The sequence below is a fragment of the Stomoxys calcitrans genome, chromosome 4, assembly GCF_963082655.1.
Source record: "Stomoxys calcitrans chromosome 4, idStoCalc2.1, whole genome shotgun sequence".
Taxonomy (NCBI): Eukaryota; Metazoa; Arthropoda; class Insecta; order Diptera; family Muscidae; genus Stomoxys; species Stomoxys calcitrans.
The window spans coordinates 54,386,173-54,398,267 of NC_081555.1; the positions used below are offsets into that span (position 1 = coordinate 54,386,173).

At 39.0% G+C, this 12,095-nt stretch overlaps 1 protein-coding gene across 3 annotated transcripts in view; it reads right to left on the bottom strand.

Moving 5' to 3' along the window:
- Window positions 1-1,218: 1,218 nt before the first annotated feature.
- LOC106090051 (pre-mRNA-splicing factor ATP-dependent RNA helicase PRP16) overlaps window positions 1,219-12,095 on the bottom strand; it is a 154,433-nt gene continuing 143,556 nt past the window's right edge. For all 3 annotated transcript variants that reach the window (XM_013256101.2, XM_013256102.2, XM_013256103.2), the window contains 3 exons: window positions 6,409-7,321; window positions 2,046-2,187; window positions 1,219-1,934 (listed from right to left, as the gene is read on the bottom strand). In XM_013256101.2, the coding sequence (XP_013111555.2) occupies window positions 1,337-1,934; window positions 2,046-2,187; window positions 6,409-7,321 (1,653 nt within the window). In that variant the 3' untranslated portion in view covers window positions 1,219-1,336. The remainder of the gene's footprint in view (window positions 1,935-2,045; window positions 2,188-6,408; window positions 7,322-12,095) is intronic.

The window sequence follows — 12,095 nt, forward strand, 5'->3', positions numbered from 1 at the left end:
CGTGTGTGTTGTTATTTGACTTTTGTTTGTGTATCGTAGGAATTTGAAATAATTTAATGGGGATTTTCGCTACGAATGAAGTCAGTTCTAGGCTTAAGAGAAGAGAAAAAGGAATTGGGGGACATGAAAACTGTGAAAAATGACAAAAGAAGTTTTTAAGAAAGTTAAAAAGTATTTTGTAATTTAAAGTTTAAAAGCAAAAAATGTCCACAATCTATTTTGAAAACTAGCTAAATCACATTCATGTTTATACACACTTCCCTTAAAATTCTCTCTTCATTTTCTTCGTTTGTTTCTAGTCATTGCACCTCTTTGTAGTTGTTGTTGTAGCCACATTTTCATGTGGAGGTGGCGATCCTCGTCAAGCTCCTGTAGGTGAGCAGGCTCATTCCGGTCCAAAGGAACGATCACCGCGGGAACAGGGTGGCCATTGATTATTTAGGGCCAATAACTTGCCTTGTCATATCGAGCATCATAGGCACTCAGCTCAGCTGAAGGCGCTCGACTTCTCACTAAGACTCCCCGCCCGATACCGCTGATTGACCGCGTCTGCCTTGGTGACTCTTTTAAAAGTCGATTGGCACATCTATTATTCATTTATCTGTGGTGCTAAGTTGTAATTCTGCAATAAAAAAAACATGACACATGTTCAAATTAAACTAATCAACGACATCTGTGGGTAGCAACGAAAAAGATGTTTTAGCATAGTTTTGCAAAGCATACTTTTAGGCTTGCAATTAATTTATATTTTACTCACCTGATAAGAACGTAACGTAACATAGGAATGTTTTAAAAATATTCTTAGATCTAAGATGTGCGTATTTAATTTTGGAAATAAATCGCGCAATGTACTATTACAGAATCGAAAGCAGTCTGTATTGGACCTAAGAATTAGATGCAAAATTGCAAATTTGCCCATGAACATTCCATTAAGGAACTGGGGCATTCCATTAAGGAACTGGAGCATGAGAAGGGGATAACCACCGCTGAAAAATTGTCTGATGTTTCTGCCATGATTCGAACTCAGGCATTCAGCGTCATATGCGGACACGCTAACCTCTGCGCTACGGTGGCCTCCGAATTAGATGGAAATTGCAAAATATATACGTTTTAACAACATGTTTTGTATTTAAGAAGACGATTTGTACAAAGCCAAAATCAATTACTATGCGAGCAGAAAAAATTCTTCTGTATCGATATTTACATATATACTGAAAATTGCCTTCAAAAACCGATTTATTTTTATTTTTTTTAGTTTTTTTGCACAAAATTAGTCAAAAGGATATTTCGCTATTTAGACAAAATACTATTAAATTTAGTTTCTCTCTTTTGTCAATTACAAGCCAATTTTGGAAGGAGTACGCCGGGGTGTTGCGTGTCCTGGAGTAGCTATTTCTTGTTTATTTGCAAGTTGCTCCTCCCGTTGAGCTGCTTTTAGTTTCCGCTCCTCCATTTCCTCTTGGGCTAAACGCATTTGCGTTTCCATTTCCTTGAGGTGTTCGGCAGCTTGTTTCTTCTTCTCGCGACCACTACGTCCAGTCTCCTTAACGGAAAAGAACATGGGACCCAATTCAGCCAACCAATAACCATCGACGGCAGTGGCGCATTGCATATATTCCTTGGCCGTCATAACCAATTCATGGTAGACTACATAATCTGGTGTGGTACCAAGACCGTATAAAGCTGAAGTAGGATGGAGGTGACATGGCATGCCAGTACGCAAGTTAACATATTCGCCAATACCCTTTAGGCGAGCCGCTTGATAGAAATAAGCAGAGCAAATACATTTTCTTATGATATCCCAATCGGTGCCGCATGACTTTACGGTTAGCTTTTGTTGAAGCATAATATCCTTGAGTTGTTGTCGAACTTCCCGCACCTTACGCATAGCCTTGACATGAATGAAATGTTCATTGCACCAATTGGAACTGTAACTGTGGAGTGGGAGAGGAAGATATAAAGAGAGAATGAGAGAGAGAGAGAGAGAGAGAGAGAGAGAGAAAGAGAGTTAATAACGAAAAACAATTGTTAAGCGCCAAACTTACTTATTTTGCTTCCATTGTAAATACACATTGAGATATGTCAAATGGTCAGATTCCGGTACTTGGAACTTTTCACGTACACCATCTGCCTCCTCTTCTCGGCCCTTGGGACGGTAGAATATAGATGGCACCGATAGCATAGAGACTGAAATTTATAAATTGATATAATTAGTGAAATATTAAAATTATGTATCAGAGATTTGCACGTGAACTCTCACTCACGCTCACGAGCCAAAAAAAATTATTTACGCACGCTCACATACCACTTTTTGTGTCGACTCACGTTCACGCACGCTCACGAGACAAACATTTTCTCACGCACGACTCACGAAAAACTTGCGAATCACAGTTGAAAAAATATTTTCCATGAATCGAAAAATATTTTTTTGCAAACGCCAGCGAACAAAGGAGAAAAATAGACAAATTATAGTGCTATTCTTATAGTGGGGAAAATGGCAAAAAGTTATGTTAGCAAACCTTGAAAACATTATAGCTACCATTGCCGGCATTATTTTGTTTTGGCTTAGTTTTGTTTTATTTATTTCCGAATATAGAAAACAATAACAGCAGATAAACAAGTGTTTTGGTATGGAAACAAAAACATTTGACTGGTATCAAATTTCGCTCGCAAAACAATTAAAAATGTTAGACTTTTCTGAAAGCAGAATAGAATACCAACCTAAGTTGCGATTTTCTGATGAGTCGTGATATCTCGTGGTTCGTGATTTTCTCGTGAGTCGTGATTAGCGTTGTGAGTCGTGGTTTAGATTTGGATCTCAATCACGAATCACGTGACACATGTGTGATTCACGCGTGACTCGACTATTCACGTACACACCTCTACTATGTATTACAGTGTACAAAAGCTAATCTGGGGCATGGGAAATTTCTAATGGGGAAATTCCAAAGTACTAGGTCAGTAGAGCACAATCTCAAAATGGTTCTCAAAATGGTTTTGGGTTCTAAGCCAATTACCTTCTCTAAATCTGATGTTTAAATTTGGGAAGAACGCCCCACCAAAAAACCCTAAAACTACTGAAACTGACATATATACCCATCTGTACAATATGGAGTTCAAATGAAAGGTTTTTCAGAGTACAGTACGCCTCACCCCAAAGCTTACCCTCAAAACAACTATAAACAGGCACACATACAATATATATCTATGTATTGGTAAAATATGGGGCTTAAACGAACTGTAGTTGCGACTAGAGTACGAGTTTGATATACAAATTAGGTGACATAGCCACCCTCAACGGGCAATTGTTTCACAGTGTCAGGTTATGTTGAAGAGGGTGGGGATATTAATCCGCCCCACGCCATTATGGACACACACTTAAGCCAGTAATCGGCTGGTTGTGCGCTCTAAACACTAAAAAGTAACCTCGAAAAAGAAAATCTAAGCTAGGAATTCCGTGTTACTTACAAAATCCTTAATTGTTTCCCAAACCACACCCCTAAGTTGGTTCGTGTCTGGTATTGTGTCCCCACCTAAGTGCCGGTATCTGTTAGCCGCGAAGCCTGGCCATGACATTCGAAATGCTCCAATGTCTCATCATCTTCCTCACATGCACTACACATGCTATCACTTGCCGCAACGATTTTGCATAAGTGACCTCGTAGTCCTATGTATCCCGTTATGATACAGACCTCCTTCATACTTCCTTTCTGTAATAGCCTTGACTTCTCACGATCCGAATCTCCCTATAGGATTTTCGTCGTCCTAACGACCGTTTCACTTTTTCCACAGTATTACATGCGGATAGTAGTGGGTCGATACCTCCCACGGCAGGCAAGAGTAGTTGCATGAATAAATGAATCATACATGAATCTCGGGAGGAGAAAAGAATTCCTTCTCTCTAACTGAACTGGGTTTAATGATGTCGAAAGGCAGGGTATTAGGCCCAACGGCCTCAAAGAGGAAGATTATTACTAGAAGAACACCATAAGGAGGAGCTTTATCTCCTACTTTGAGGCTCTTGGTTATCAATGGAATTCTCAGGTGTTTTGAAGAGCAGAGAGCGATAGTTTTTTGTTGTTGTAGCAGTTTGTTGTACACCGAGGTGGCAGCCCTTGCCGATGAAGGATCTCTCATCTGGATTAATTAATATTGTTTCCATTCTTACCCTAGGTTAGGTTAGGTACGGTTTAAGTGACTGCCTGCAATTAAACTCACTAAAACATTTTCGTTCATTATGATACCATAGAAACAGGAGAAGGAAGATACCTAGTTCCTACAGTAGAACCTTCAGAAAACACCAACAACTTGCGAATGTTTATATCCGCTAACACATACAAGTCCTCAAAAAAACGCAATTTGTACCTTAATAGTAATCCAAAAAACACAAATTATCACCCACCCGATTCTACTGACTTATTCCATCACACTGAATTTTAACCGCCTTCAGATTGGGGTGGGTTGGGTAACGTCAAAAGTTTCAGTTTAAACATTTGACTTTGCATTCTTTGTAGGATCAATAGTCTTTTTTACATTGTACGATGTCATGTCATACGCTTCGTTCTCTATATTTTTTTTCAAGAAGAGAGACAGATCTAGCCAAACCATAAAGTAAACTTTAAAAACTTTTTCTATTGAAAACAAGTAAAAAATATGCTAAGATCAGATCTGCCGGGAATCTAGAATACCACCACATTTGGGAGACATGGTGTTAAGAAAACGTGTGTGTACTCCAAATGTCAACTTAATCGGACATTAATTGAGGCGTTTAGGACTGAAGAAAACAAATCTGCGTTCGGTTCTTATGGGGGCTATTACCTATCTGACCTGGATTTGGCGAGGGCGTTGGAGGTTGAAACGTACTTAACGTACCAAATTTCAGTCAATCAAACAAAAATTGATGTTTCTAGAAGCTCAAGAAGCCACATCCAAAGATGGTTTTAATGGTGGGATATTTCTTTATGAACCGGTATGGACCTATTGATGTGGGTATTAGAGGGTAAAAACGTATTTCACATGCCATTTTTAAGCCCAATCGCGTTAAAATATAGGCCTCTAGGGGCTCAAGAAGCCAGATCGAGGGATTACTTTGTATGGAAGGAATATGCAATTCTGAATCGATATGACCTATTTGCAATATCCAACGCCCTACATCAAGTGTTCCAAAATACTTGGTGTCACATTTGACAGCTCTTACAAATTCTCCTCACATGCCACAGTAATTTGCGCTAAAGGCAAAAGTTGAAACAAGTTCCTCAAGCCACTTGCGGCCAGCACTTGGGTGCTAACTAATAATCCTTATTGACCACGTACAAAGCAATTGGCCGGTCTGTGGTAAGTTATGCAGTGCCAGTGTGGTCCCGTCAGCTCTGTGACACGCAGTAGTATAATATTCAGATCTGTCTATAATATTCAGACTGTCTCCTCAGTTCTCATGTGGATCACCTCCATCAGGAGACAAAGATCCTACCAGTGCGAAAACATAACTACATGCTATCTAAGCAATACCTTCTGGGCTGTTATCGCAGAGACCAACCAAGTCATCATCTTCAGGATAGGTATTCACCGCCCAGAAGCCTTAAGGTAAATCTTCATGAACTAGAGCGTGAGGTCCAGGGGTACAAGAGAGAACCTCTAGATCAAGCGGGCTTAGACAGTATTCATGCAGACACGGTAGCAGATGCGGTGAATAGCTACCGGGTGAATGTTGTCCTTGCATAACGACTGTCTCCCATTGTAACTAAAGAAATTGACCACTCCCGGTAAACCAGAGTAGTTCTGGCTCAATTCTCTATTGTGACCAGCGACCACACGACACACGTCACCTGTTTAACTGCCCAACCAGACCCACTCATCTGAGACCCAGATCCCCCTGGACGCAACCGACTCAAGGAGACGTAAGATAGACAACAACAACCCTACAGCATAGATAAGAAGTGCAAATGCAAATTTGCTCATGAACAGTCCAGTTAGCCCCTACTTATCACATATCAATGAGTGGCGCGCCTCAAAGCGACATATCTTTGGCGATAATTTTTAAATGGCTGCCATACCAAATGGTACAGTACCCTAAAAATGTCGCCAGAATAAGGGTATAACCGCCGCTGAAAAATTTTTATGATGTTCAGGCCAGGATGCGAAGCTAGGCGTTCAGCGTCATAGGCGGACATGCTAACTTTTGCGCAAAGGTGGCTAAGAAGTATCTGTGCAAAATTTCAAATTTATTTGTTCGATTACGATTTCGACAGAAAAACTAAGAGACGGACGGACATGGCCAGATCGAAAAGATGTCAGGACGACCAAGAATATATACTTTATAGGGTCACAGATCAATATTTCGAGATGTTACGAAATATTATGGCGGTGGGTATGAAAACTTACCGATTAGTTTATAAAAGCCAAACTCACCTATTATCAAGACTTCAGCACTACATTCCATTTGACAGGAGACAATTAACATTTGACATTGCGGAGGATCCAGTGGAAATTCGGCCATCTGTCGCCCCAGTGGCGTTAGAGCTCCTGTATGGTCTAAGGCACCCAATATCCAAAGTTGGTACAGAGAATTCAATATGTTATCCTGGGGTGGGGGGTCCATGAAATGGAATTGAAGCAAATCGACAACACCTAAGGATTTTAACAGCAATACTGTATTGGCCAAATTAGTTCGTTGAATTTCAGGTACAGTTAGTGGCAAAAGTTCATCCTTGTATTGGCGTTGGGTATACAAACGAAACGCTTGACCGGGGCCAGTACGCCCAGCACGACCGGAGCGCTGATTGGCATTAGCTTGTGATATGGGATAGATTTGCAAAGCATCCATACCAATGCGAGGATTATAGACCTTCAATTTACAAAATCCTGAATCGATGACATAGATAATACCGTCCACAGTCAAAGACGTTTCGGCAATATTGGTAGCCACCACACATTTGCGTAAACCCTCGGCTGAACGCTGAAATATTTTCGCCTGCAAGTCCGAAGGCAGTTGTGAATAAATGGGCAGTATGGATAGTTCGGGAGCATTGTCAATTTCAGTCAAGCGTTCCGCCAACACCTCACAGGTGACCTCAATGTCCTCTTGACCGGGCATGAAAATCAACATGTCGCCCTCATTGGGCGTTAAATGGATTTGCAAGGCTTGCTTCACAGCTGATTCAACATAATCCTCACAGGCATTTTTGCCAAACAAAACATCCACAGGAAATGTACGTCCGGGTATTGTGAAGGTCGGTACATTGCCAAAAAAGATGGCAAACTTTGTCGAGTCCATGGTGGCTGACGTTACAATCAGTTTTAAGTCACGTCTACGGGCTACGATCTGAAATTGAAAAAAGACAAAGCAGGCGTTTAAAAACAAAAATTACCTTAATATTGCAGCAAAATGCATATGATTGCACTACGTGGGCTCAAAAGGTCAAGGATATGAAGGTCAAGTCAATATGCACTCTATACCATTTTTTAGCATTTATATGACTTAAGAAAAAAAACCTAAAAATGCATTAAATTCAGTATGGCCGAACTGAATATCCACAGTCGGATATACATACATATATATTAACCACATTTCGGCGAAATCAGGTGAACCGATGAGTGGAGCGGACATTTAGTTATTTTGTTCCGCATGTATTTTTCTATAACTCGTAAAAAAAATGTAAGTCACTCTAGGATAGCTGCGATAGTGTTATCCATTAGGCGATTGATGATCTGCATATGTTTCCAGTGGAACGGCAAATCTAGAGCCCGGGTGTAGACTTATAGCCTGTTTGTGTATGTCGAACGTTGGCGTTCTTTCGCCCTGCAAACGAACAAAAACCGATTTCGGTTTGTGTATCTCATTTTAACTGTTCAATTTATCGAACGACAAGTTGAAAAAAAACTTAAACATTTCCATACAAAAATGGGTTTATTTATATCGAAACAGTTGTCAAAACTGCGAAGCAAATGTCAAAATCAGTCACTTGATAATTTGATTCGAGTGAGAATTTTTTAGCAAAAATTGAGAGCAAAAAAAAATTAAAATTATAAAATTGCACAAGTTTTAGCATTTAAGAATCCACTACGGATTCTATGACCTCTCACCAAAGCATACGATTCAGAGATGCCGCCTTCAAACCTTAAGTCGCTGGTTGAAGCTGCTTCTGTAGGGAAGAAAAGCCTCATTGTAGGAAGTGATGCTCATGCACATCACCAGATATGGGGAAGTTCGAACGTCAAGGAAAGGGGTGAGCTGCTTATTGAATATATTATTAGTTGCAATCTGGCGATTTGTAATACAGGGATAAACCGACCTTTATTACCAGCAACAGGCAGGAGGTACTAGATATTACCTTTGTATCGAAAGATATAAGTGGAAGAATATGCAACTGGGAAGTGTTGGATGACCACAACTTCTCTGATCATCGTTATATTAGTTTTAACCTTGCAGAAAATACTGAAGTAGTGGTCCCTCGGCAAAACAGAAGAAAGGCGGATTGGGATAAATTTCGGCACAAATTCTGCATCACTATCTCATCTAAACTAGAAAAGGAAGTGGAAACTACGGAGGATAAAGACATAGTGGTCAAGCGGATCACGAAGGCCCTGAATGACAAGAGCACCACACGATTGGGACATCTTTCTAGGCTGAGCTAAGACATTTTAAGGGCGAGCTTAGAAAGGCTCAGAACAAATCCTGGGTAGAATTCTGCAGCTCCGTGAAGGATACATCTGAGGATTCTAGGCTAAGGAAGATTCTGTAGTGAGAAAACACTAGAACTACTCGTTGATACACATTTCCCGAAAAATTCTCCAATGGACAACGTGGCGCCAGAAGAGGTAGTCATTGATATGCATTAGTCGGAGGGAAATTGTGTCTGAGCCCAAAATCTTTTGGGCGATAAGAAGTTTCGACTCCTTTAAGTCACCAGGCCCTGATGATGTATCACCGGTTGAATTACAAGCTGTGACTGATAGACTGGTTCCCTGGGAGGGAGATGTACTTTGCTTGTATCAGAATGTTATATATACCTGTGGGAAGGAGGGACACGAAGGTCATTTTCATTCCGAAAGCAGGAAAACACTACCACACGAAGGCGAAAGATTTTCGCCTTATTAGTCTGCCATTCTTTATGCTGAAGACTCTTGAGAGGTTGATAGAAACATATCTTAGGGCAAAGATCCCTGGAGATTGCCTGTCGCGGCAGCAGTATGCATATAGTAAGGCAAATCCACTGAAACAGCTCTTAAAGACCTAGTCGGCTACATAGAGGTTTCTCTCGCTGTCAAGGAATATACAATGGTAGCGTTTCTTGCCATTGAAGGTGATTTCAATAATGTAAAACCGACGTCAATCACGAAGGAGTTGGAGTTTCTAGGCATCAACTCTACCGTGAGAATGTTTATTAATAACTTACTTACTAAAAGATGCATTACTGCAGGTTGGGATCTGTGGATCTAAAAAGATGGGTCAGCAGAGGAACTCCCCAAGGAGGGATACTGTATCCTCTACTTTGGAATATAGCCATTAACAATATATTATTGTCTATGGAAGAAAAAGTCGTAAAAGTGGTCGCGTATGCTGATGACGTGGCAATTGCGGTTAGGGGAAAGTTTCCCAGCACACTAAGAGATATACTTCAGAAAGCTCTACGTGCAACAGCAAAGTGGGTTATCGAAAGTGGTCTGGGTATAAATCCGTGCAAGACAGAAGTAGTTCTTTTCAGCAGGAGATACAAGTTGGGTGAAGAGAATGTTCCATTTACAGAAAGCGCAGAATACCTTGGTGTTTTGCTGGACAGGAAATTTAACTTCAAATCTAACATTTTGGAAAGGGTAAGAGAGCCATTTGCAAAAGTTTAGACCGCGTGTCATACATTGGGTATATACTGCAGTTGTCAGACCTATAATGCTATATGGTGTTGTGGTCTGGTGGACGGCGCTTCAAAAATCCACCTACTGCACAATACTTAATCAGATCCAAAGGATGGCTTCTTTGTGCATCACAGCCGCACTGAGGACGACACCATCTGATGTACTGAATTTAATGCTTCATCTTATGCCTCTGGACATTATGGCTACCCAAATTGCAGCGACCACTGCCGTGAGGTTAAGGGAGCTTTCTTATTGGTCATGTGGCGGCTACGGACACTGTGTCATCCTTAATACAATATCCGATGTTCCAGGCAGTGTGGATTACACCCTAACTGAGCCGCTTATTGATAAAAATTACTGTAATTCTATTCATGATAGAACCGATTGGAACTACGATATCCCTGGTAAGAGAAGTTATATAGACTTCTATACGAACTATATATATATATATTGCTATATATATATATATAACTATATATATATAGAAAAAAGTGATTTAAGATGAAAACAAGGCGAATTTGAGTACATTTTATATGTACGGAAAAATTAAAATCGGTTTCAATCACGAAATTATTTGATCCAATTATTTTTTAAATTGAAACTGCTTCAATCACGAAATGATAATATTAATCAAAGTTTTTAAAAAAGGTGATTGAAAAAAATGATTCAAATTCCGAAATATCCAATTAATTTTTATTTAGATCAATTAAAAATTTAAATGAAAGTATGCTAATGTTATATTAAAATTTCAGTTTTAAAATTTGGTTTACATATGTAAAACTTCTGGAACACGAATTTAAGGTTTATGTTTGGGTTCATGATCACTCTTTAGAAACCAAACAACTTCGGGGTTTTCCCAAAAATGCAACGGAACATATTGTTTCACCAATTATTAAAGAAAGAGTAGCGACACGGGAAGTAACCCCCCAGAAAAACTTTATCTAGAATATGTTATAATTAGATCGATGTTAAAGAAGCCGGTATGTCATTTATATACATATTTTGATTATAAATAAGATTAGAATTCCGTCTAGAAATTTAAAAAAAGTAGTAGGAAGACTGTTTGTGGGAGAGTTTTTTCTTCTAACTATAGTATTTATCAAAATTTTGAGTAGCTAAACTTTTTCAAAAACGGACAGTCATAACAGTGCTGATGGGTCTAAAAAAGTTTCCGATTCAATTAAAAAATGATTGTAAGAACTTACTGCCTAGACCACTAACCGTTTTTTCTTTTTCTCACTCAATTCGTTCGCCAATTCAATGAAAACAGCCGTTTTCCTTTTATAAAATCAGCTGCTTTAAATGAATTGGCGAACCAATCGAGTGACAAAAATTGTTTTATTGCAAAAGGTACAATTTTCAATCACGTTTTATATATAAAATTGTTTGTTTGTGTTTGAAATCGAAAATTTCAATAACGATCCCAATTAAAGCAAATATATAATTCAATTAAAAAATTTTTTAATCAATTAATTTTTTAATGAAAATGATAAAATTTTTATAGTGTTAATTAATTTTTGTAATGAAAATGACAAAAATTAAAAAAATTATTGAATCAATTGCCACGATAGCATTTGAAAAATACAGTTGATTCAATTAACTTTTTAATTGAAAAGATTTTTATTTTCATTTAAATTTTTAATTGAAAAAATTTCGACATTTTTTTTTTCTGTGTGGTGACAATATTTGTAGGCAAGACGTATTTATCAGGCGGCCGCATCAACCGAGCTGAGAGAATTTAAATTTGCCGTACAAAAATATAAACTTCAAAATAAATATTTTATAAAGTGTGTTTGCTGCTGTTATGATTTTTAAACTAAGGGTATATAATGGTACGCGTTTAACAACCTCATTCACTATCAGCTTCACTCAGGGAACTTAGGTCTATTTTGTCGCCCCCGAAAGATTCAAGTAGCGCAGAAGAACAGTGATAACATTTACGTCAGTACAATGCCAGACATTAGAATGAAGAAAATTAGGAGCCAACATGCATGACAAAACGGCCAGGCGGTCTGGAGGAGTTCCCTCCAATATGCCATTTAAAGCTATAGTAGTCAAGAATGGCGAAAGGACTATTGCACGAAAATAATTTAGACAGGAAAATAGGTGTTTGTGTAGCCATAATCCTGCACTTTCAGGGCAATCCCAAAATAGGTGCTCAACCGTCTATGATTCCCCCTCAACCCCAAAATGTCAAAGTCCTGACATTGCAATGGCTTTTCATGACTTTCAGTAGTGAGAGC